The sequence below is a fragment of the Myxocyprinus asiaticus genome, chromosome 46, assembly GCF_019703515.2.
Source record: "Myxocyprinus asiaticus isolate MX2 ecotype Aquarium Trade chromosome 46, UBuf_Myxa_2, whole genome shotgun sequence".
Lineage (NCBI taxonomy): Eukaryota > Metazoa > Chordata > Actinopteri > Cypriniformes > Catostomidae > Myxocyprinus > Myxocyprinus asiaticus.
This window is the reverse complement of record NC_059389.1, coordinates 21270346-21297791: the sequence shown is the minus strand read 5'-3', so window position 1 is coordinate 21297791 and position 27446 is coordinate 21270346. Positions and strand designations below refer to the sequence as shown.

Here is a 27446-nt window from a genome sequence, read left to right as displayed (position 1 = left end):
GCTGTCTGCACTAGTCTCAGAACTATTTAAAATGCAGCTTATTTTCATCCTAACTCCATATAAAGCCTCTGAAAGCAAAACATTTTTCTCTCAATGTGATAATGCACAGTAAATATAGGATCTCTTATGAAAAACTAGAGCTATTGTCCACTATAGTGGTCATTGTGTTTAACAGCGTGCCATTTTGCGATAAATTGCTCGGATGAAACTAGAGACTCTTTTGACTCAAACAGGTTTTAATGTAAAAACTTAATTAGGTTTCTTACTAGATGTAGTTTTGTTGCCGTTTTCCCCCAAAGACAAACTCCGCTGTGATCGGCGTCATGTTGTTTTGTCACATGACTCCGTGCGTCGAAAGTTTAACCCTTTAGTGACAGCCCAGATTCTCCTGAACTGAGATCAGTTTGTTTAAATGAATTCAAATTATGCGTTGTGTATAGCGAAGCCTAAACACAATGTCTGTGCAGAAGGACGCGGGGTCACACGAGGATATAATGAAAGTAGGGCTGTCCATTTAACATGTTAATTATGATAAACTAAATCAATTGTTAATGATAAAAAACATTATCTTTATTTAGGAGCCTTTTTTAGCGAATATTAATACATGTGTTTTTTTAATTGCTAATGACGGCATGTCATGTCATTAATTTGATTTAAAACTTTTTATCGATTGACAGACCTTAATAAAGTAAATAGTGACTCTGGCTATCAAGCTCCAAAAAGCAGTCTTCTTAAGCCATATAATCACTTTGTGTGATGAATAGACTAAAATTAAAGTCGTTATTCAATCTCAGATTAAATCTTTGTTGAGCTGAGTTTGTAAAAAATCTATTAAAAATAATCTTCCATTTAGAAAGCTCAGTTTTGAGAATGTTGTTGTTTTGTTTTGTTTATGTTGGTGTAGGTGAATGAGATCGCGTTCATCAACACTCTGGAAGCCCAAAATAAGAGACATGACGTACTGTCTAAACTAAACGAATATGAACAACGACTCAACGAACTACAGGAGGAACGCCAGCGGAGGCAGGAGGAAAAACAAGCCAGGGATGAAGCTGTTCAGGTACAGATCTCATTTTTCATTTATTGCTCCCTTCATAGTTTTGAAAGTGTTATACCATTTTAGATAGACAGACAGACTTTATTGATCCAGTGTGGGAAATTGGGGTGCATTAGCAGCTACACAAGGAACACCCTACAGTGCACATAAGAGTACCACATACTGTAGTATTACAATACATACAGGATATTAGCTATACATCTTACACAATATGCACAATTTAATTTTAATATTCACCGTATACATTACAATAAATAAAAACACAATATAGACAATGACGTTTCACACAATATGTACAATGTGTGAGTATTGTAGCACAGTGATCACAAAAGTATCCATGCAACTTATTCTTTCTTACATATGTTTTTTATGATTTATATTAAGTTATGCACGACAAAATCAGGTACAAATGTGTTACTGTGCAACAATGCATGTTTTCAGGAGCGTAAGCGGGCTCTGGAGGCAGAACGGCAGGCACGTGTGGAGGAACTTCTGATGAAGAGAAGAGAACAAGAGGCCAGAATCGAGCAACAGCGCCAGGAGAAGGAGAGAGCGAGAGAAGATGCTGCGCGAGAGAGAGCCAGGTCAGCATCACTGTGGCCTGATAAGTAGGCCAGGAATCTGATGCAGAAAAACACAAGGACAAAAGTGAAAACTTTAAAGGGCTCAGGGAGATTTAGGATTTGGGCAACTACTCGATTTATTTGGCGAGCATGTTTATGCATAACGTAATTCAGAAATTTCCAATGGTACAGCAAATGAAATGAATAGTTCACCCAAAAACTATAATTCTGTCATTATTTACTCACTCTCATGTTGTGCGGAACACAAACAGATGTATTTTAAAGCATGTTCCACTGATTTCCATACACAGGCAGTTGATAGTGACTCATTTCAAATCTTAAAGGACCCAGAAGTGTCATAGTAATCCATGCAAATGTTTGCATGCATCATATTCCAAGTCTTTTGAAGGTATATGATAGGTTTTGTCGAGAAACAATCCAAAATGTAAGCTATTTGAATAACTAAGAGTAAATAAAATGTTGGAAAGTATGTCAAACCTCTTGCTGTTTCTGGCACCTGCTGCACTGCATATCCCTCTGACGGATCCCAAATTTAGGAAAGAGTGCCTGAAATTTTTCAGTCATTTCAGTCTAATCTTAGCAATTTGTGTGGCATGTTTCAGCCCAGAAAGGTTGTCACAATATAATGCAGGCTGTGCAAAGAGGCTGGGGCAATTAAAAACAAAATTATGTTAGCTCAAGAATAAGTGCACCAGTGCGCTGTTGCTCATTTCATATTCTAACAAGGTATCCGCGAGTCCTTAAAAAGTCTTAAATGTACTTTTTAAAATGTAAGGCCTTAAAAAGTCTTAAATATCCTAAATAAATTACAAGAAGTCTTAAATTTCGTTTGCTGAGGTCTTAAATTTTGGGGCGTGAATAGAGGAGACGCTTAAAACAGCAGAATCTGCGCAAGTCAAAATCATCTCTCTCTCGTGCATTTAGCAGCTGACGCTTGAGTTTAGTGTGAGCGCGTGCAGGGAAGCACATTTTTACTGAATTTACGATGTTACACATGTATAAACCTTCATAAACCCGTTAATCCGAAATTCAAATTTTGCGTCTCTGTCGCTCCTGCTTATAATCGACAAAGCGGTCAACGTTACAATTTTCAAGCATGCGAGGTTGGAGCAGTCTTTTCACGCCTTTCAAATCATTGCACTTCCTTATTTTACACTATACCTTTGACAATAATTGTAAAGCTAACAGAACTACTCAGCTGCAGATTTACACCTGTTATATCTCTCATCTCCATCTCTCTAGATCTAGTGCTGCCAATGCAATTGACACTGTTCTCATGCTCTCACGCCACACGTGCCTTTTCTCACGCAGTGATAACGTCGCGGAGCAAAGAGGACACTGACAGCGCAAGGACAGACAAGACAGAGCAGCCTGCATGATGCTGCGAGTTATTCAGACCAATCAGGGGGAAAACAACAGCAAAGCGTCTTTCCCTCTTCTTCTCTTTCATAATTTAATCTGTTGACATTTTCAATACATCTTGTCAACTTTAAACGGCCAATTTCAAGGTAACTGATGAGTTTTTATTTGAGATATTTCACTCAAAAATGAAAATTGTCATCACTTACCTTCATGCTGTTGCAAACCTGCATGACTTTATTTCAGTGGATATCAAAAGGAGTTATTAGGGAGTTTCAGTCACCATTCACTTTCATTGAATGAAAAACAAGATGCAGTGACAGTGAATTGAGACTGAGACTAAACGTTTTTCTTAACATCTCCTTTTTTGTTCCATGGCAGAGAAAAATTCATACAGACTCAGGGGTGAGCAGTGATGCCAGAAATTTCATTTTTAAATGAGCTGCCCTTTAACTACCTGTTAAAGTATTTGATAAAGGTATCTACCAAGAAAAAAATATAAATGTTATTCAGCACATGCTAGACCTTATTCACAGCAGCAGTATCTTTGATTTTTAATGGGAATGACAAAAAGGCTGTGCAGGATAGACGTACAGTCTCTTCGATGAGATGTACTGCAGTTTAAAGTGTTTTTGGATCGTTCCAGGTACAAAACATTGTAAAAATATCTTTTCAAGGACACTCAGTAGACAAAAAACTCCAGACAACATGAGTTGTGGAAAATCAGATGGGTTATTGGAGCTTTTTACAGATTTACACCATGCATGCCATTGAAGAAATGGTAAGTCTATCCCTCACAGCCTCATTTCCATTCCCATTAAAACAGTAAGTAGTGGCAGAAAGCCCACTGATTTGTTAGATTTGACAGATTAGAGGGTTAAACGAAAGTATGACACAAAACCATCATAAATACAAACATATTCTTAACGATACAATTACTATAATGATGAGTTAATAACAAACATGCAATCATGTTCACTATAAATTTATGCTGCAAATGACCAAGAAAAACTAATAATTAACATTTTAAAGTAAAAGAAAAAAAAATGGACCTCAGGAAAAAGAAAATTAAGTCTTACATTTTTTGCTTTTTGGAACTTCAAAGTTTTAGTCACCATTCATTTGCATTGTATGGACCTACAGAGCTGAAATATTCTTCTAAAAATCTTTGTGTTCTGTAGAAGAATGAAAATCATACACATCTGGGATGGCATGAGGGTGAGTAAATGATGAGAGAATTCTCATTTTTGAGTGAACTTAATACACTGAGCCAAAACACTATGCCTAATATGCTGATTGTCCTCCGCGTGCCACCAAAAGAGCGCCAACCTGCTGAGGAATAGACTCTACAAGACCACTGAACGCTTCCTGTGGTATCTGGCACCAAGACATTAGCAGCAGATCCTTAAAGTCCTTTAAGTTGCAAGGTGGAGCTGCTGTGGATCAGACTGGTCCAACACATCCAACAGAGGCTCAGTCGGATTGAGATCTGGGGAATTTGGAGGCCAGGACAACACCTTGAACTCTTCATCATGTTCCACATTCCCGAACAATGTGTGCAGTGTGGCAGGGCACATTATACTGCTGAAAGAGGCCACTGCCATCAGGCAATACCATGAAGGGGTGTACCTGGTCTGCAACGATGTTTAGGTAGGTGAGCCATTGATGAGCCTTGGGTGATCAACACCCTTTCATCGGTTTGTGGACCACTGTCGGTAGGTACTCGCCACTGCTGACCGGGAGCACCCCACAAGCCTTGCCGTTTCAGAGATGCTCTTACCCAGTCGTCTGGCCATCACAATTTGGCCCTTGTCAAAGTCGCTCAGGTCTATACTCCTGCCCATTTCTCCTGCATTCAACACGTCGACTACGAGAACTGATTGTTCGCTTATCATCTAATCTACCCAGACCTTGACATGTGCCCTTGTTAGGAGATGATCAACGTTATTCGCTTCACCTGTGAGTGGTCATAATGTTTTGGCTCATCAGTGTATACAATGATCCTTTAAATGCCATCTTAGGCCACATTCATGTTTTCAGATGAAAATGCATTAATTTTGCTACATTTATGTCTCTCATTCACACTAGAATGGCGTTTTCCTCCAATAATGGAGACCACTCTCTATTAACACATACTCTGGAAAACGCTAACGCAAGGAAACAGAAAACTGTGTTTTAACAGAAAATGGATTAGTGTGGTTGTGGCCTTAATTGAGAATCTTGCTCTAACAACACAAAGGTCTTAATAGGTCTTATATGAATCCTTTTTTCTTCTTTAATAAACACACTTTAGGGACCGTGAGGAGCGTCTGGCAGCTCTCAGTGCAGCTCAACAGGAAGCCATGGAAGAACTACAGAAGAAGATCCAGATGAAGGTAATCTACAAACATAAGTAATCTCAATTGTGACACCAGTTTCAAGGTTTGATCCAATTCTATGAGAATCCTCTGACCCAACTGTCATCATTGTATCAAGTTCTCTTTTGCTCTCATTTTAACATGTGCATGTCATACATGTTTTTAGCATGATGAGAGCAGCCGTAGACACATGGAACAGATCGAGCAGAGGAAAGAGAAGGCAGCTGAGTTGAGCAGCGGAAGACACGCTAACACGGACTACGCACCCAAACTCACACCTTATGAACGAAAGAAACACTGTTCACTCTGTAATGTTGTGGTTGGTACTGCATTACAGGATGCTTTCTGATATTTTAATTTGACTAATACATGATGCTGGGATTAGTGATCAGCATAATGTCACTGCCCTGTGATTGGGCATATCAGTAAAATGTTATTACAGCAGATCTCAACTGGTGGGTCGTGACCCAAAAATTACGTAAATAATAATTGGCATCAAAACTTATAATCGTGCTTAGTTAGGCTAGCGAAATAAATGATAAACTTCTCAACTTTTTAAAGAGAGAGCTTTGTTGTTTTGCCAGACAGTACATAATATCAGGACTACAAGGTGATTTGGAGGATTTTCATAGAGAATGCATTAAAATGAGAATTTAACTGCATTAATTAAACATGAACTCAGAGGGGAGATTAATAGCTGGGCGTCATTATGCTTTTCAAGCATCAGGCCACAAATCTTTGAGCGGGCCGCATTTATCTCTGACGCGCTTGGCTTTTACTGCAGCCGGGGCCAGACACCTTGGAGCTTCAAACTGACATCAGATTAAGCGCATGGGGAGAATGAAATCTTGTTAAAAATGTCAGATGACCTTGGCCAGGCTCTGACACCAGAGATCATCTTTAGGTCAGCGGGAAGCACTCTAGTTAATGACATTATACACAGACTGTCCTGCATGGGCTCGACTCCAGGACACAAAGGAGACAAACAATACAAGCATCAAGCTTCTAGAGACTGTCCTGCTCAACTGCCACTGGAAAAAACATCAAAGTGGCCCGTTCTGTCCAGTAAACCCACATCCGTTCTGTTATCAGCCCACTTATCTACACCACCCCAGTTCTCTGTGGAGGAGGAGTCTATATGTTTTCACATGATCTCTTTGAGTTTTCAGGACAGGTGAGCTGCCCTACAAACTCAAGAGGTGAAATTCAAGCTAGTTAAAAACAGTGCCCGGGGCGCCGATACATTCAAAACGGAGGCATCAAAGCTCTTTAGTTATTTTACTTATCGTTTATTCGCCTGCGTGTTCTGATTTTGAAGCTTTTATGAGATGTGTCTGTAAACTTTGCAGATGTCAGTTAGAATCAAGGGCTCATATTTAGCTTTGAAGGGTCGGAACATATGTCTTGACACTTGAGAACTGTCAGGACTTGAATGATGCCAAAACGTATTGTGAGGTATATCTCAGGCCCTTGGATTTTTCATTGTCCAGTCGCCTCAAGTGACTTTCGACTTCTATGTTTGTGTTTGTAGATCACCTCTGAGGTGCACCTGTTCAGTCACATTAAGGGGAAAAGACACCAGCAGGCCGTCCGGGACAGCAGCAGCATTCAGGGGCGAGAGCTGTCGGATGAGGAGGTGGTGAGTCTCCCAGAAAAAAATAACAAACACTGGAAAAACAACACTTAGGGAATCAGGGTTTCGCAAGCCCCTAGGGGTTCATAATGGAACTGCAGGTGGTTTTTTAGAGAGTTTAATGAAAAATAAAATATAATTTATAAAGTGTAACATGCTTAATTATTTTATCAATAATTTGCAATAATTATAAAATAAATATAAATATGTAAAATATTTTTTAATTATGTAATAAATATATATTTAATAAAATGGTAAATTAAGTTAAATATGTTCATTTAATAAACCTAAAAAATATTTATTTTTAAAATGTGTAAAATGAAACATTTGAAAATAGTTTTTTTTACATATTTTATTTACTTTTTATTAAATAAAAAAAAAGTTATTACATGTGTTATGGCATGCAAATGTACACATTTTATAAAAAAGAATATTCAATATGTGTAGAATAAGTAAATGTAATTTATAATTATTTTTATTGCACACGTTTTGAGTATATTTTTATAAATGTGTAAAAATAAAAATATGCACACAATCGAATAATCATAGATTAAATGTTATGCTATATAACAAATGTAATTTTTTATGATTAAATAAAATGTAAAAAAATAATGTGTAAAATTTATTTTTAAATGTTTTATTTTAACATTAAAAATATTTATTCACATTTTTTAATGAAAATAAAGTATATTAAAAAATGTATATAATATTTATTTTACACATTATATTCTAAAAAAATAATGTTTGCAAAAAATTATAAATTACATTTGTGCTGAATTTAATTATTTTCTAATTAAAACAAGGATTCATTCTGATCTTGCATACAAATGAGTAATGAAATGTATTTTTCATTATATTTATTGGAAAGATAAAACATTGCTAGAAAACATGAAGTAATAATTTTAAGTTATAGGGGTCGAGCTGACAGAAAGGTTGCACAAACAACTGTAAACTCAACCTAAAACTCTAGTGACACTCGCAAATCTAAAACAAAATTTGTGGGACTCTTGCTCTCTTACCCATGCTGCTCTCTCGCTCTCTCTCTCTCGCTCACACACACACACACACACACACACACACTTACACAGCACACACACGCTCCATTCAAGTGCATCTTTTACGGGATACATTTCCTTTTATGATTTGCTCCTCATTTTTCATATCCACAAACGTTGATGGGATCAACACAAACTTTCCCCCATTTTCCGTGTTTGTGGGACTATAAAAGGCTACGACAAAATCAACACTAATAGAGTTTGTGTATACGGCTTGGTGTGAGATCACCCTGCCTTGTCTCGGGGCTTGACAGAGTGCCTTTCTCCTGAACGGCCCTCGTTAAATGCGGGATCTCTCAGCGCAATAAGAGATTGCCTTTAGCACTGGGCTCCTTTGTATGGCTGACAACTGTTGGTGCTATATGCTGCACCTTTGGCCCCTGGACCTCCTTCATTCCAACCTTCTTTTTTTTCAGTGAGTAATATTTAAACCCCCAACGCCACCTCTAAATCATTAGCCATGGCTGCGGCCACCTATTTTTCTGCCTGACAGCGTGATAAACATACAGCCGAGCCACTGCACCGTGCCTTGCAACCATGTGACACGTCAGGTGCAGCTGACTTAATGCGCCCTGTCTAAACTGTAAAGCTTGATGTATTAAATTAGCTTGATGTATTTAATACTTGATGTATTAAAACACGCTGAACTAGTTTTTAAACAACTTTTGTCTACATTACAGTTGTTTATATAAAATAAGGAAATAGCCATTTACCTGTGATTTATATAATGCAATGTTTAAAGAAATTGAATTTAGAAACTTTTTTTGGGTGAATCTCACGAAGCCTGTCAAGAAAATGTCCAGGTTATATTTCAAAATAATTTTCTCAAAAGTCAGTGTTTTAAGAAAATGCCTGTTTTAGGACCTTTATTTATTTATTTATTTATTTATTTATTTTTTAAGTGTGACATTAATATTTGTGACAATTAAGCACATTTCCCCCCAAATGCTCATTACTGTAATGTGTCTTGATATTTTACCTTTACTCTTCTGATTATTTTCAGTGATGATCCTCATTACCGTAATGCAGCCATTTTTTGCTGTATTAAAAAAAAAAAAAAATGCTTTTATGCAATTGTTATTTTTTTTAAATTAAGATCAGCATAATTTCAAGCAAGTACAACAAATTCTATCATGATGAAAAAATACTTTACAATGTAAATAATTTTTGACATTATGGTAATGAGAATATAAGTAGTAGATTTTTTTTAAATTTGTTTATTTTTATTTTTTGTTTGCAGAGGAGGTGCGTACTAGCTGGTCCTAAAATTGGTGCCATTTTCTTTATTCAAAATAACATTTCTCATTAACTTTTGATTTTGGAGTGAAAGATCACTGGGACATTATTGGGAAAGAACACATTTCTTACAGTCCTCCTCCTATTTCTAAGCTATATGTGATCCTCTGAGTTTAAGCAATATGTGTCAAAATGTGCAGTTTTGGCAAGTCATTGACACTTGCAGCGTTTAAAGGAAACCCAGCCGTAGGACTTTTGTTTGGATAGTCTTGCCATGGACTTCTTGGCCCTTCATATTTATGTCTCTGCCCATTTTTGTGTGCAGTATTTCATTTATGCAACCGCCAACTATTTTCCAGTCGGCACTTCCATAATTCTTGCCGTTATGAAAGATTTTTAATTAAAACTAAGATGGTTGGCTGAACCGTGCAGAGGTCACAACATAGTTTTTCAGCAAATGCGTGCCCAGAGCCTCCGTCTGTCCTCGTATTTAGTCATATTTAGCTTTTTTAAAGACTCGGGCGTTAAATGGAAAATGCAGAGATTATCAACAGCGATGGATCAATGAGGCTGCGGGACACTTGGATTGCCTTTTGGTCTTCTTACTCTCTTTTATTAGATGTCATCTCTTCTGGTTTAATGTGATATATTGGCCGCTCCAGGCCTCTTGTGTTTGATATATTGGAGTTTTATTTATCCTCCTTATTTGACACCAGATCAAGAAGCAAAGCTGAACACCCAGTTTTTTGTTAACATGAAGCTTTTTGGAGCCTCAACCTAGTGGTTGGAGCACATGCTCCAGGCACATTGAGTGGTAGTGCTCATGTGGGAGATGCAGGTTCGTATCTAGCCCCTTGTCGTTTGGTGTCCTTATCCCTTTCCTATATCTCTCAACTAGTGATAGACCAGTATATCGGCCAGGCCGATTAATCGGCTGATATTTGTCAAAAACTGTGCACGATTAGCCGATTAACATACTTAGTCAATTTTGCCTAGTGTCAGTTCCAGTCTTGTCTATATACTGTATATACTGTGTGTGTGTGTGTGTGTGTGTGTGTGTGTGTGTGTGTGTGTTTGTGTGTGTGTTTGTGTGTGTGTTTGTGTTTGTGTTTGTGTTTGTGTTTGTGTTTGTGTTTGTGTTTGTGTTTGTGTTTGTGTGTGTGTGTGTGTGTGTATGTATGTGTGTATATATATATATATATATATATATATATATATATATATATATACTATGTATATATAGTGGCAACAGACAAGCATTACAAAAATTGGCTTTACTGTCAAAATATTGTTTGTTTTTTATTTCTATATCACTGAACATAACCTAATTATTGGCCTACTTTCATATGCTCTGTTTAATTGTTGGTTTTATGTAGTCTCAGCCTCAGACAGCATGCCCACGGACCACCCACAGTCTGTGCACTAACCATCTGATGCTTATAGCACACAAAACTGGAAAACGCTTTATCGATTAGTCAGCGCAGGTCTGATTGGCTGGTTTGATTGATTGAACTTCCATGAGTAGACGCACACAGGACGTTTTATCAGTCTACCTGGAAGGTGAGTTGCATTCACAAGGTTCTGCATTGATAGAATGAGCGCTTTTAAGAACAAAATAATCACAGAATTTGCATAAGTTTGTCAGGTTAGTGACATAAAATCTTTTAAGATATTCAGTGTTTCGTTTAAGGCACGTAGCAGAAAGTAAAGCGGATATCCTTGAGCAGAGCTGCATTTTCTGCTTTGTTTACTTAGTTATGACTGTGAAATTCTCAGTAATGAGGTTTTCTGTGCTGTACTTAGACTCTCTCACATTTTTTGCTATTCTCCCTTGTTTCTGTGCAATCACTCGTGGAGACTCGTGTGCCATTTATATAAATTATTTTTATCCCCCATGTCGGTCTTTTATTATGGTATGATACATCTCCGATAACTCTACACTCTGACTAGTTTTCAGCACCTGTAGGTACTTAACCAAGTTAAGAGTAGTTTGAAACTTTGAAAAATGCTTCTCGAAATCCCTGCATTCTGTTGTGGTCTGTCAAGCTGACTTTGAGTGCAAAAGCGTGTTTGTGGAAGGATGAGCTGCCTGCTCGTTGGTTTGATGAGGCGTGTTGCCTGTACAGCTGGCGCGCTGACCTCCCTCTAATGCATCCACACTACTTAATCCAAATGCTCTATTCCAAGTCATTTGAAGTCATACTATAGCTTTGTGTAACACACAGACCGAAATTTCGGTCATTTTTAATACTGACTAAAAATTATTATTATTATTATTATTATTATTATTATTCAAATATTGCACTAATATTCCCTGACATGTAAACTAAGGTTAATAGTTGGCCTGTGGGTGCTGTGCTGTGATACATAACAGTAGTTAGGTGAACAGATTTTGCACACCATAGATGTTACACCTTCAATTCATTGCATATAAGCCTGGCGCATTTGTGCCTTGTCAGAACTATCCATTTTATAAAATATTAAATAAAATTATAAAATGTAATATATAATGTCGAGCAACTTTTTTGTTTTATTTTAGGGTCTTCAAATTGTGTGTTGCAATGAACACTACCAAAATCATTCTTTTTTTCTAAGAGAAAAGCTATGTTTTCTCTCAGAACTCCGATACACCATGTTAACCGATGCTTCCAAAGTGACACAATGAAAATACTGCAGGGGCTGCATAACTGAGGTTGTGTTTGTGGGTTAGTTACCTTACACCTCCTGTCTTTACATTATACCTGGATGACAAACAGCTGTCTGTTTCACATCAGGGAGGGAAAGCCATCTTCTGCCGACCCTTTTGTGTCACACAAAAGAGTGGAGGATGGGGACACGTATCAGTGTGACCGTGAGAGCACCGGCGGAGGTGTGATGTTTTGAGTGGTCTCTCGTTACGCCCCACAGAATGCGCTGTGGTTTTTTTCAGGATGCCCATGGGCTGGCCTCTCTCACTTTTTATCTCTCTCTTGCATTTCTCTTTCTCGCTGCCCAGCTTCTATTGTCCCTTTGTGCAAGTAGACACCTGTCCATCACCTGTCCATCGAATTTGATAGGTCGTCATATGCCACATTGTCAGAGTTCCTATAGAGCATACATTTTTTATGTCACTAGTGGTGTTTGCTGAGGCAAGCATCACTATTACTATTGCTCATACTTAGAATTAAAATGTGACTTAAGTCATCCCACACAGTTTCTGCTATAATGAATAACAACTCAGATCGTGTGGCTTATTGTGGCTGGAGGATTTTTAGCATGGCGGATGATAAAACTGGGAAAAAATCCCATAGACTTAACCATATCTGGGGACCAGAATATCATAGAGATTTAACCATGGGCTCAACCACACAGAACACCCTAGCAACCGCATAGGAACACACGAAAAGCCATTCAGCAACCCCCCGCCCCCAGCATATAAATAAATTAATTTAATTTAATATAAAATAAAATATAAAATAATAGTATTTAATTTTTTTAATATAAAATAATTACATTTAATTTAAAATAAAATTGAATAAAAATAAATTAAATGACAAACTGTAAAGGAATATTTCACCCCAAAATCAAAATTCTGTTATAAGTCACCCTAATGTCATGTTAACCCTTCCTTGGCCTTGCGAAACTTTCTGACCTATTTAGAACCAATTTAAAAAAATGGGTCAAAATGACCCGCAAGACCAAGGGAAGGGTTAAACCTGTATGATTTTTTTATGCTGAAAACAAAAGGATATGTTTTAGTGAATATCTTGCTCTGTCGTTTCAATACAGTGGCAGTGCTTCAGTTAAAGAAGGACTCAAAAGTAGTCCATATGATTTGTGGGTCATATTCCAAGTCTACTGAAGGCATGTAATATGGTTTTGCTGTGAAACAATCCAAAATTTAAGCCATTGTTCAGTGAAAACTTTGACATCCATTGTGCATTCATGAGTGCTTTGGCTCATTCATAGTGTTTTTTTTTTATTTTTTGTGCTAAACAGCACAAGTTCTTGAGTGAAAAAGCCACTGTAAACAAGCTTCATGCACTCATGAACAAAAAAATTACTTTCAGTAAAAACGTAAAAACTAGGCCATATCGTATCGACTTTGAATGTGATGCACAAGTCTCATGGACTACTTTTAGGATGCATTTGGATCCATTTAAGCTTTAAAGTAAGTCATTATTAACTGCCATTGTATTAAAAAGAGTAAGGTACATTTTCAGTTCTATAAAAATAGACTTAGAGACTGCAGCAAGTTAGGACCTGATTTTTTTTTTTTTTTTAATGCTTTTAATGAAATTCTGTTCAAATCTCAAACTTGTGTGCAAAGCACTGTTTGTTGAAGCAATTGACTATTGCCATAATGGTTTGCTTCACGTTATGAGCTTAGCTCAAGCCCTGATCTCCTCACAGATCTGTTTTTGTTGCGCTCCCATCTCCTACAGACCCGTCTTTGATATAATCTCAAGATGGTGCATGTCTTTGAGGTGTTATAGAAACAATCCCATTAAGTGAACGGCAGGCAAACTAGATCGCCTTTCAGAGAGATTACTCAACAGATGCCTCTCTTGGCATAGGGAGGCAATGGTTATGACTACAGGGCTCGACTCATGGTCCCGAGGGATGCAGGGGGATGCCCCCTCAAATGCACACACAATCACTCATCCATTTGAAACACTATATGATTTAAATGTACAGATTTCAAATGGAGGTCCATAAGGCAACTTGTCACATTTGTCTCAAACTAATTCATTAAGGACAGGTGTCAAGCATTCAAGGCTGTTTGTGCCGTGGATATTAAAACTTCAACACTTCGTTATTGTTCAGCATTAATGATCCCTCAAAAAGCTTTTGGAAGATCTAGTGATCTCATATTTGTTCTTCTATTTGTTACGGTAATGGCAATCACGAAGACAAGCATCACTATTTTTAATTATTTCATTATTTTGTTTCAAAGACTAATTTTTCAGCATGTAACTTGTCTTGCAACATTTGTGCTGTGGACATCAGTGATCGCTGAAATTGTTCAGTCTGACAATTGGAACAGGTGCTCTGAAATGATGATGTCCAGAGATTGGATTGGATTCAGACTAGCACGGTAATGCATGAGCTAGCACATGCAACACTACGTAAAGAGACCTTGTCCAAAAATAATGATTTGTAGCATTGATGGATTATTGTGATTGGACAACTAATAATTAAGGACAGAGAAATGTAGCCTCTTACGGTCCTTTACGTAATCCTGGAGATATTTAACACGACTTAACAATAAGGTCACTGTTGCCCCAAACATTGCAAATGTATAGTTCTATCCTTCTAATTGGTGATTTGTACTCATGACAGAAAAGATCTCACGATCCAGCTGACAATGATGCAAAAGTGGGTCGTGACCCAGTGGTTGAGAAGCCCTGCTGTAGGATATCTAGATAAATTTGGGAATTCATTTTTCCCACCATGATGGCAAGCGGTCCAGGCCCCGAAGCAGCCCCAAATCATAATGCTCCCTTCACCGTACTTCAACTTTAGGATGATGTTTTCATGTTTGGTGTGCAGTGCCCTTTTAACTCCATTCATAGTGCTGTGTGTTCTTCCCAAACAATTCAACATTAGTTTCATCAGCCCACAAAACATTTTCCCAGTAGCATTGTGGAGTGTCAAGGTGGTCTTTGGCAAACTTCAGGCGTGCAGCAATGTTTTTGTTGGAAAGCAGTGGTTTCCTTCGTGGTGTCCTGTTTAATGTTTTCCATATAGTAGACTCATGAACAGAGATGTTAACCAGTTCCAATGATTCCTTCAGGTCTTTAGCTGTCACTCTAGGGTTCTTTTTACCTTGTTGAGCATTCTGCTGTTTTCCCTTTGAGTCATCTTGGCTGGACGGCCACTTCTAGAGAGAGTAGCCACAGTAATAAATTATCTCCATTCATAGAGAATTTGTCTAACTGTGGACAGATGAATATCTAAGCTCCTGGTGATAACTTTGTAACCCTTTCCAGCTTTATGCAAAGCAACAATTCTTGATCGTAGGTCTTCTGAGGTCTTGTGAATAACAAACTCAAAATGTTTTAGTGCTTTATAAGTCAAAATGGCTCTAAACCACACCTCCAATCTCGTTTCATTAATTGGATGCAAGGTTTGCCAACTTTATTTGTCATCTTTAGCCCAGGGATTCACTTACTTTTTCCAACCTACACTGAATGTTTGAATGATGTAGTCAATATGTACAGAAGCAATACAATAATTTTTGTGTTATTAGTTAAAACAGATTGGTTTGTTCATTATTAACTTAGATGAAGATCAAATCAGATTTTAAGACAAATTTATACATACGCAGGTGTGTACCCAAAGGGTTCACATACATTTTCTTGCACTGTACTTCTCGACCATTAATTAAGTACATTCTTTAGGTATGCAGGTGAGTAGTATACTTCATCTGGGAACATGGGCATTGTTGTATGACCCCAATGTATGATGTAGGAACAACAACTGTTGAAGCACAGGGAACAACTCTCTTGGCAGATATAGAACTTTCTGTTAAAAACAGCCACCCATTTCAAGGTCCTCCATCATTTTTTTTTATTTTAATTTGTTTTTATTTTACGTTTTGTGGCATAATATTGATTACCACAAAAATTAATTTAGACTTGCCCCTCCTTTTCTTTAAAAAAGCAAAAGTCTTGGTTACAGTGAGGAACTAACAATGGAAGTGAATGGGGCAGTTTCAAAAACATAGCCACAAGATGTAAACAGTATGCTTGTTAACATGATTTTAGGGTGATTAAATCGCTTATTAACCTTTTCTTTGTGAAGTTATAGCCAAATTTACAACTTCATTGCCATGACGATGTATTGTCACCAAACCTTAAAATGACAAAAAAAAAAAAAAAAATATGATTTTAACAACTTTACAGCTCAAATAATGCATGAGTTTTAACAGAAGAATTAATGTAAGTGCTTCTATAAAATTATTAGCTTCACATTTCCACCTTTAAACCCTCCAAAAATTGGTCCCATTGACTTTCATTGTAAGTGCCTCACTGCAACTTCAGTTTTTGCTTTTTTTTTAAAGAAAAGGACGGATAAGTTGAAAAATATTTTATGTCGTAATCAACATTATGCCACAAATGCTGTCGATTGAGCTTAACTTGTATTGAACCTGGAATATTCCTTTTAATGAAAGTTATAATGAATATAATTTATTTTTTCAATGAAAAAAAAACTTTCATTAAGACATATAACATCTACATTTGTAAACTTGCAAAGTGGATGCTGGACATGTATTTGCTGCATCCAATTTGGCACCCGCATTTCTCAAGTTGTAGCTCCAGAATCAAGCCAGCACATATTTTGCCCCATCCTCTACCATTAGCATACGATCTCTTAAGTATTGACTCAAACTCTTATCTCTCTTACCCGTGGCTCCCATCCTCCGAGGTGCCGGATGACAGGATAATTGGATAATTGCTTTCTGGCACATGCCTCACGTCGTACGAAATTGAGTTACATACATCTTTCTTCCCATGGAAATATCGGCATCATCAGAAAGAGACGGAAAGTTATACCTTTCTCCCCTCTCAGCACTTCCGCCACCTTAATGCCAGCGGAGAGTGGAGGAGATGCCGTCATAATTGCCGAACACAATGCCTGGCCTTGGAGAACTCTACTTGCCACACAATGAAGTTAACACCTGGGCTTTCAGTGGAGGGGCTCTGCTTTACATCCTAGTGAGTGAGTTGAAGCCCAGCCTTTGGACATGTGCTAGGTGGAGAGAGTCCTGCGAAACTGGCGTTTTGATATGTAATCTCTTCCCACATCGTTCTATTCTGACACACCCATGTGTCCTTATTCCAGTGCGTCTTGGGCTTCTGGTAGATGCATACAGCAGTGACCCGAGAGGACTGTTCATGGAGCTGTAAAGAATCTAATATGCGTTTATGCAAAATACGGGCAAGTTAAAGGAAGCTTTCAATCCAGTGCCACCAAGAACTGCCTCATTAAGCTTTCTCATGCTCAGTTCACTGGGTTAATATTTTACGTCCCTCTTGTGGTTTGAATGCCAGAATGGAAATACCTTTTTCACACTTAGAACATTAGGTTGTAGTCCAAACCCAAAAAGTTGATACATGCACAAAAAGGTGATATTGCATGTTTACGTTTTATGGACCGTAGCACATTGCTTTTTGGACTTTTTTCAGATTTCTAATTTAGGGTCAGTCGAAGCTGGAACTGCACCAAAACATCTAGTGTGACAGTGATATTTGTTGTAACACAATTTTCTTATGTTTTTATTTGCAGGAACACCTATCACAAAAAAAGTACATCGTAGACATCATGACGGACAACAGCATGCCCTCAGAGAGTGCAAAAGACGCAGAAGAGAGGCAGAAAGCTCGGAAAAAGGCCAAGAAACTGCGGGCACGCATGAACTCGAGGTGATGCATCCCTCCTTTCTTTCGCTCTCTCTTTTCTTTCTCTCTATCACTCTCTCCCTCTCTCTGTGTGGTTGGAGGGTGATGTTGCTGTATGTGAGAGCTTTATGAGTGACAAGGAGATGGAGAGCAGAGGCGATGTGCATCCCGGCTGTCTGCAAGGCAACACTGATGAGCTTAATTTATGGCCACTCTCTGTGATTGGGGAGGAAAAAGTGAGAATCGATCCATTAGCCCCCCCATTTTCACCTGTTAAGAGCTTTTTTCCTAATTGGTTGCCACCACGCTGCCAAAACTGGAGGCTTCTCTAGTATACAATAGTATGTTAAAGTATGTGTAAAGCATGCCTGTTTTTCTGTCTTCCAACTATTGATTTTTAAATGAAGTATCAAAGAAAATCGATAGTAATCAACAAATAGGAGTGAACGCGTCGCAGTGTCAGATCCTAGACCTGGGCACTATCAATTTTGCCTCCTGTCACAATTGTTGTGTGTGTGTATGTGTGTATCAGTGTAAGTATGAGAGTAAATGTGGTACGGTTGTTTGTCAGTTCAGCTGAAGGTGGAGTTAACAGCAGCAGAGTTGGTAGGAGATTATTCTATACTAAAAGTCAGGGAGTCTTTTTTATAAAACTTTGCATTTGCGTGACTTTACCATCAGCTGATAATCGTCACTCTGTGTGATTGTGTATTAGGGGGCCTTTTGTGAATTTAATTTAAGGACCTGTCCTTCAGCAGATGGTTAAGACAATAATTTTAACAGTAAAGCATGGGTATTGATTATTTTTTTAAATCGTTTTATGTACAAACTTTTAGGAATTTCTGTATAAGTCAATAATAAATTAAATTTCTATGTTCTAGTTAACAATATTAGTAAGTTACGCACGTTCGTAAGTTTTAATAAAATTTCTCTTGTAGATAATATTAGTAGGTTTTGTAATGAAATTTCAACGTAAGTTGTAATGGCATTTCCACGTTTGTAAATTTTTTTGGGGGGATTTTTTTTTTCCCCTTTTTCTCCCAATTTGCAATGCCCAATTCCCAATGTGCTTTTAAGTCCTCGTGGTCGCATAGTGATTCGCCTCAGTCTGGGTGGCGGAGGACGAATCCCAGTTGCCTCCGCGTCTGAGACAGTCAACCCGCGCATCTTATCACGTGGCTTGTTGAGCGCGTTGCCACGGAGACATAGCACGTGTGGAGGCTTCACGCCATCCACCGCGGCAACCACGCTCAATTCACCATGCGCCCCACCGAGAACAAACCACATTATAGGGATTCGAACTAGCGAACTAGCGAACTCCAGGGGTGGTACCCAGCGTATTTTACCACTGAGCTACCCAGGCCCCCCACGTTTGTACATTTTAATAAAATTTCTACATTATGGATAATAAAAATGTGTTAGCTGTAATGCAATATCTATGTTCGTAAGATGTAATACAGTTTATCTGCTGTAGATAACAATATTAGTAAGTTGTAATGACATTTCTACGTTCGTATGTTTTAATATAATTTCTGCATTGTAGATAATGGTATTAGTAAGCTGTAATGAAATTTTAACGATAGTTGTAATGAAATTTCAACATTTGTTGTAATAAAATTTCCACGTTTGTAAATTTAAATAAAATTTCTACGTTATAGATAACGATATTTGTAAGTTGTAACGGAATTTCAGCACTTGTTGTAATGGCATTTCCACATTTGTAAGTTTTAATACAATGTCTACATTATAGATAATGATATTAGTAAGTTGTAATTCAGTTTCAATGTTCGTTGTAATGAAATTTCTATGATGTAGATAATGTTTTTGTAAGTTGTAATTAAATTTCTATGTTTTTCAGATGTATTACAGTTTCTCTGTTGTAGATAACGATATTAGTAAGTTGTAATGACATTTCTTTGCTCGTTGTAATGAAGTTTCAACGTTCGTTGTAATGGAATTTCCACGTTTGTAAATTTTCATAACTTTTCTGCATTATAGATAACATTTGTAAGTTGTATTGAAATTTCAACGTCTGTTGTAATGAAATTTCTACGTTATAGATAATGATATTTGTAAGTTGTAAAGAAATTTCAACGCAAGTTGTAAAGAAATTTCAACGCAAGTTGTAAAGAAATTTCAATGTCAGTTGTAATGATATTTCAACATTAGTATAAGTTTCAATAACATTTATTTTGTAGTTAACGATATTTGTTAATGGAAATACATTTTCTACGTTGGTTGTAATAAATATTTTATGTTACTTGTAATGATATTTCTACGCTAGTTGTAATGATATTTCAACGTTAGTAAGTTTCAGTAAAATTTATTTTGTAGATAACGACATTTGTTAGTTGTAATATATTTTCTACTTTAGTTGTAATAAATATTTTGTTACTTGTAATGATATTTCAACATTAGTAAGTTTCAATGACATTTCTGTTGTAGATAACAATAATTGTAAGTTGTAATGAAATTTCTACATTCGCAAGTTTCAGTAACATCTATGTTGAAGATAACAATATTTTATAAGTTGTAATAACATTTCTACGTTCATAAGTTTCAATAAAATATCTACAGTATGTTGTAGATAACGATATTTGGAAGTTGTAATAAAATGTCTACCTTCGTAAGATGTCATTTGTCAGTTGTAGATAATAATATCAGTATGTTGTAGTGACATTTCAGTGTTCATAAGTTAGATCTTACGGTGTTGAAATTATTACAACTCAAGAACACAGAAATGGTAAACTGTTATGTTTTCTACACCCCTAGTTGTGATGTGTAGTTGCCATTACCCCCCATCCCCATCTCTGAGGTCTACTAACAGTCTCTTAACATGCAGTAGAGAGGAGACCGACAGTCTGTGCTGCTCCTGAGCTCATTAATTCAGAGGTAGCTCACAGGGCAGAAAGCAGCTCTGAGCTTTGGCTGGGAGAGTGACAACATGAGCCTCCTCTGTTCTCCGTCACTCCTGCACTGAGCCCCGTGACACTCACACGGTGAGGTAAAGAGGGTGAGGAGGAAAGAATGAAAGAGAGAGAACAGGCGCTACATGCTCGTAAATCATGGCCGCCCACTGCCTTGGCCTGCTGAGGTTGGCGGCTCCACCACGGGGTGGAAATGAGCCGTTTTATAGGAGCACAGTGTGGCGTTTGTAAAACACTAGAGAGCTTTTCATGGCCCTCCCAAGTTGCCCTGTCTTCCAATGTCATTGTTAAGCCCGTTCAGTACCCGGCACTGCCGTGGTGTGGAAAAAAGCTTTGTAATTTCCTTAGCTGCACCCTGATTTATTCTTTAAATATATGGCTTGTTCTTCATGTGCAAACATGTGTGGTTTTAATTACCGTGAAAGTAGCATGTCCGCCTGTGTCTGCATTGGATGTTGGCTTTAAACTTTTGGAATCTCTCACTCTCTCTCGCCTCGTTTCTCACTCTTAAAGAATAGTTCACCCAAAAATGAAAATTCTGCTATCATTTACTTACCCTCATGTCATTCCAATCCTGTATGACTTTCTTCTGTGGAACACAAAAGGGGAATTTTTAAATCATGCCCTGGCTACTCTTTTTCATATACTGTAATCAAAGGGAATGAGGATCGTGGCTGTCGAGCTCAAAAATGACAAAAGCCAGGGATGTGTTGAACGACTAATTTCACTGACGTTAAACGGAAATTTGGAAGTCGACTAGTCTAAAAAGAAACAAACCTTCAGAAAATAGTTAAAAAAATGTGTTTATGCGACCTATTTAGAATACGTAATCTATTCCAAATCTGAAGCTAAATTCCACTGAAAAGGGGCATTTATCTGCAATGTGCTGGCTTTTGCATTATCATCAATGTACATTAAATATAGAACATGACACGCATTCACTGATTCAACGTTAGCGAATATTTAACAGGCATATTTATCGAAAAAAATTGTATGAATAGCACAGACCAATACAGAAACCCAGCCTGTTCTAAATGGAATTCACCACGTAAAAGTTACTTAACATATAAAAACAGTCAGGACATTGTTGAAAATAATTAACAGGTAGGCTAAGCCAAATCTACGAGAGACAAAAATGCACTGAAAAGTTGCGCGTATTTCACGACGTGCAGTCGTGCATTAACCATTGATCTAATATGACAGCTGTTCTGTAAAGAATGTTAACCAATAAAAAGTAGCCATAGGATAGAAAAAAATAGGCCTGTGATGTAGCCTACAACAAACCTAATGTATTCTAAACATGAAAATATAGTTTAATCCGTTAAGCAGTGTTAACAGTTATTTTGTAGGCTACTTACTCTAAAGCATACATTTTTTGATGAGCAAAATTAACACGTCTACATGGTTCAGTGAAAGACGGGACTTGACTCACCTGAGGCGGCTATCCTGTGCTTGAAAAAGCCTGCACAGTGGAAAAATAACATACAAGAATGCACAGATTTAAAGAAGACTCAAATGTGAAAACATCCATAGGGATTTTCAGACGTTTGGAAATCTGATTCCCGCACCACCACCGAAGTGATTTCATAACTACTTTGCTCAGTTTGCTTGTGTAGCCAGAGGACATTTTCCTATGCACGCCGCAAGAGAGAGGGAAGAAGCACGCGCAGCCTACGGTGAAATAAAACATATCTGCTCCAGATATCCTCTTTTTAAAATAATATTTGTATTATGAATTCTATTTAAATTATGTAACATTAATATGACAGTAATTTAAGCACAGCCTCTGTAAAAATATAAAGCCAAGCGTAAATGTGTAAAAATGAGGATCAGTTTAATAGGGGGAAATATTAACCGACTAGTAATTCCAGTGTCGACTAGCAGCATTAGAACCGTTTAGTCAAAGTCTCATACATCCCTAATAAAAGTACCATAAAATGATCATTAAAAAGTAGTGCATATAGTCTCATGCAATATATTCCAAATCTTCTGAAGTCAAGCAACGGTTATTGTACAGAACAGACTGAAATTTTGAGTCGTTCACTGAATATTTTTCTTGTTAGTGGGCTGTTAACCATTGCTACTGGATCAGTCAGATTTGGCAACAAATAGACCAATTGTGTGAACTCTATTAATCCATTCATTGAAAGATATGTGATTGAAAATTGTGATTCGTTCATTAATCAGACTTCATGACTGCACTCATGAACCAACAAAAACTAAATCGGATTTAAAGGTTTTTAGTGGATAACCACTTTGGTCTGCTCCTCAGACAGTTGCTATCGTATAGCTTCAGTTGTTGGACAACTTATGACAAATGATACTTTTATGGAACTTTTTTGTGATTTTGAAGCTTGACAGCTTCAGTCCTCATTCAGTTTCATTATTTAGAAAAGAGTGGCTAAGATATTGTTAAAAATGTCTAGTTTTGTGTTCCACAGCAGCAGGTTATACGGGTTTGATTTGGAAATAGATGAGGTCGAATAATAGGATTTTCATTTTTGGGTGAACTGTTCCTTTAATTCTTTCCATCTCTCTGATGGCTTTTCTTTCTTGTTTGGCTGGGTGTGTTGCTTGTCTTTTCCCCAGGCATGAGAACAGAGTGTTCAGTGTGTTGATTTAACTCAGAGATGTGGCGGCACACAAAAGACCCCCTGTTCAGCACTCCCAGAGGCTTTCACTTTACTCACTTATTCAGACAAAAAATTCCAAATAGAAAGACAGAAAGGAAGATAGGGTACAGAACTACAAGGAAATTATGGATCAATTTTCCAGTGAGTGTCCTTACAGGGCACCAGTATACCTGGGCTCAGGGTAGGCTATAGCTTTCAGTCCATATGGCCACAGTCCCCTGATTCTCACAAATATTTTTTTGGGGGGGCTTTTTCACTCTTTTTATTGATGGTGAAGTGTGAATAGAAAATGGGGAGAATGTTGCAAGCTGTAATCCAAACTCCATGCCTCCCGAAAGATTACCATGGATCAGTGGCCCTATCCCAAACAAGACCATCAATAGCAGCGTTTCCACTATCTAGCCAAATGCGGGCGTGCCAGGGCCAGTTGCGTTCCCACGGTCACTTCCAGGGCTTCATCGTGCTGCCTCGGGGCCAATGGCCTTTGCCCCGCCAATTACCCTTGGGCCAAACAAAGTCAACTCAGGATTGAGGTGGGTCAGAGGAGTTTTGCTGAGTCAGGTCTTGTTAGCTAGCTAATGTTTACAGACGTTACAAAGGATATAAACTCGATATTCTAGTTAACATGGTATCTCAGCTTGAGCTTCCCTCTTGCTTGTGAAATGGGCGGAGTGTGTGACGTTGGCACCAGGGCGGCTTATTAACAGTGGGTTTTAGGGCAACTCTGCAGGGCTATTTGCTCAATGGTGGGAATCAGATCGATTTTGGTCTTGTGGCTCGAGGTCCAAGGCTATTGGCTCCGGCTGGCCAGTTGATAGCCCTGGCTCGCACTGGCCCAATAGTGGAAAAGCAGCTAAATAAATCCACTGGGCTCGGGACAAAAAAAATGTGAAGGTGGGGCCACCCCTCTGGGGCTCAGTGAGAAGGCTAGATCATAGTTGGCCTCCTCTTGTCACAGGGCCCAGATCAATGTTCCTGGTTTTCCGTAACATCTTCCCTGGTCCCAAATGAAGACCTCAATCCTTGCGGTTTTGAGTCTACACTTTGGTGACATGCCACATAGACTGTTGGATAGTAATCCACTGTAAAGTCTGTACCAGGGTGAGCAGTCCTAAAATGACAAATGGGACACCTTTGGTCTTGTGATGTCATGGACATGTATGGAACTACCAGTTCACTTCAGGTGCACCATTTGGACCCAAATGTTGCTCCTATGAATCCAAACCTCGGTGACTTACATTGCATTTACACTTGTACTTTTGGTGCACACTCAGGTTCATTTGACATAGAAGTTCGGTTCATTTGGTTAGTGTGAATACTGTTTTCCAAACTCTGGTGCACACCCGCGAACTGCATCCAAGTCCGCTTGAGAAGGTGGTCTGGGGTTTGGATGTCTTCAGAGAGCAGCTCACATTCTGCACATCTTTGCACATTTAATGCATCCGGATGAGACAAACGCAAGTGCCGTTCTGTCCATGTAAAGCTTTTGATGGTAAATCCAAAGAGACAAATATGTCAATAGCCCAATGAAACTTCTCGTTTTCAATTGTTACCTAGTTACAGTGGTAAACGGCTGCCACTCGTGATGCTCATGTTGATGACACAATCGTCCTGTGGTTCAGATGTAATCAGAAACCTGCGGATGCAGGAGGCGGGGGGAAGAATACAAACTCCATTTTGAACCTAGCAACCAAACCAAGTTTTAATACACCCTAAATGCAGCATGGACTGTCAGATGGTAGTCTAGTCTAGTAGGCAATAGTTTGACAACTATTTGTTTGACAAAAGGGTGTTTTGAGGACAAGGTGCTTGTGAGCACCCATCTGAATCATAAAATGACAAATGGGGTGACCTACAATGTCATGGACTTCAAGGACAACAACAGGTACTAGACTGCAAGTGTGCCATTTGGGACAGGCGTATGAGCATGTGTGCTAAACACTAGACCACAGCTCTGACTTTAAGACACTTGGACTCTGCTTACCTTAGACATTTATTTACCATCAGGTGCATGTAAATCTTCCCAATCTCTGGATGTGTCCAATATTTATTCTACATATAACCCCTTATATATGTTTTTAGAATTTATAGACGAATCCAGCTTCGTTCCTCTCTGTGCATGTGTTCCACAGGTCACATTTTTCACTCCCTTTTTATTCTTTTATTCATCATCAGTCAAACTGCCTTCCATTTGATTGAGAGCCTCTCAGATGCAATATTAAAATATTGCACCACTGCCCGACCAAATGTTTTCTGTAATTGGGAGTGCAAAATGCCTGAGCCTCCCATTGCACATTTTAAATAGATACATATTTGTTTTCTTTTTTTATCCGTCCAGAGTCATTGATGGTTTTACAGTCAGTTGAGGGAGGGGTCGGTCTGCATCCAGCATGGGCAGAGGTGAATAGTGGGGCACATTGTGATGAATTGATGATTAGCTCTGCTTTGTAGCTGCACCCCCCCACCCCACCCCCTTTATAGCTGGTTACTAATATTTATGGTGCCAGGCCTGTTTCATGGGGCCTGCCGCGTTCAAAGATTGATGGGCCAGCAATTGTCCCCCCGTTTAACCCGTGCAGGCGTAAAGCTGTCAGAGAGGTATATTGTAATCTGGAGGATAAGAACGAGGCCAGGTATGGTTCAACACTGTTTCACCAAGCACACCGCCATTTGGAGTCTCCATGTCAGCTAGGATTGTTCTGTTCCTCAGAGTATATCAGAATTGGCTTTCATTGTTCGTGGGGAATGTGGTGACACATTCACCCCAAAGAGATTACCCAGAAGTTACCCAGTCAGTCCAACAGTTTTAGTAGTCAAGACAAATTTTTACTTTGGTATGCCTCAGTGGCCTCTCTCCAGAACTCTGACACATTATGTAATTTTTTCGACTACCTGGACCCAGCATCTGCTGAAGGCATTTGATCTTTTACCAAATGTTTAGCTTTACCAGTGATTAGATGCTTGGCTTGACTTTATCAACACCACCCCATATTGAAAAAAATTAAACCTTGGCAATTTTGTTTTATCTTGGTAGATGTACATTCATTTCATTGTCCAACAACTGTCGAGTTAGAGAGTCCAACTAGATTTGTTTTTGTTTTTTTTTGCTTTGTTTTAGTGGCAGAGTTTAAAGAGCATGAATTTTTAGAATTTTAAACTCTAGTGCGCTGTACTGTATTATAGCATGCCTACAGTGACCGTTACTGTCAGCACAGTAAGACCCTGTCCTTGAAGACGTGTCTCTAAATTCATCCCCTATACAGCTCTTCCACGATAGCATCAAAGCACCACTTTGTAACAAATTCAGTGCATTTAACAATAAGCCAATCACTGTCAGACTGAAAGGAAAAAATGCTGTGATCTTGAGATGCGCTTTTCGAAATGTAACCCCTTTGGGGCCCATTCACATCGAACGCATTTTTGCATCCATCTGTGCTGTTTTTCAGACATGTACTAGATGGCCGTCTTTGACTGTCACGCTGTGTCTCACTGATTTTTCTACAGCTTATGCAGGAGTTTCATTTTTTTTTTTTTTTTTTAAGCTGTCAAGTTTCACTTCAACTGTTCTGCATTCTGCTATGTTTGTGGCACTGTGTGGCTTTATTTTTAGCACAAGGACGCATTACAAGTGCTGTAAGCAATTTTAGCGTTCTGAAGCTTTCACGTGACTGAGCTGTTGAAATAGCCACGCCCCCCCATTCCAAAACCCCACCCTCCAAAGATAATTTTGAGACCAAAACCGAGCAAAAGGGCAGCATTGTTTGTTCCTATGGCTGTCAAATTCAACAGTGGCACATAGCGCCCTCAACTGAGAAACATAATGGATCATAGCCTCAATGATCCGCTTCAAATAAAGCACTATGACAATGAGCAAATTGATTGACAGGTGAAAAGCGATTTTTGTGTACTGTTTACAAAGTCTACAGCTGTCACAGAGACCGGTGATATAAAACAACAAAACATTTTTTTTAAATGCATTATGCTGCGAGGAGCTAATAAGAGAGCATGATGCAACAGCCAAAGACCTACACCTAAAGGCCCCTACGTAATTCATATGAAATCAAAGAATGAATGGGTTGATGTAATTTAGTCTTTGTCAGTGTATGGCACACATCTAAAATTCAAATGCTCAGCTTGCACATTTTTTATCTTAAATTTGACAAATATTAGAATTTCATATTTTTGCATTGTTTATAGGTCTTTGATTTTTCATTTAAGTTT

The 27446-nt window shown here is 38.3% G+C and overlaps 1 protein-coding gene across 3 annotated transcripts in view; it reads left to right on the top strand.

Annotated features, from left to right (window-relative positions):
* LOC127436151 (S phase cyclin A-associated protein in the endoplasmic reticulum-like) overlaps positions 1 to 27446 on the top strand; it is a 182098-nt gene that overhangs the window by 58687 nt on the left and 95965 nt on the right. For all 3 annotated transcript variants that reach the window (XM_051690107.1, XM_051690105.1, XM_051690106.1), the window contains 6 exons: positions 905 to 1060; positions 1499 to 1641; positions 5294 to 5375; positions 5524 to 5676; positions 6889 to 6996; positions 17553 to 17689. In XM_051690107.1, the coding sequence (XP_051546067.1) occupies positions 905 to 1060; positions 1499 to 1641; positions 5294 to 5375; positions 5524 to 5676; positions 6889 to 6996; positions 17553 to 17689 (779 nt within the window). The remainder of the gene's footprint in view (positions 1 to 904; positions 1061 to 1498; positions 1642 to 5293; positions 5376 to 5523; positions 5677 to 6888; positions 6997 to 17552; positions 17690 to 27446) is intronic.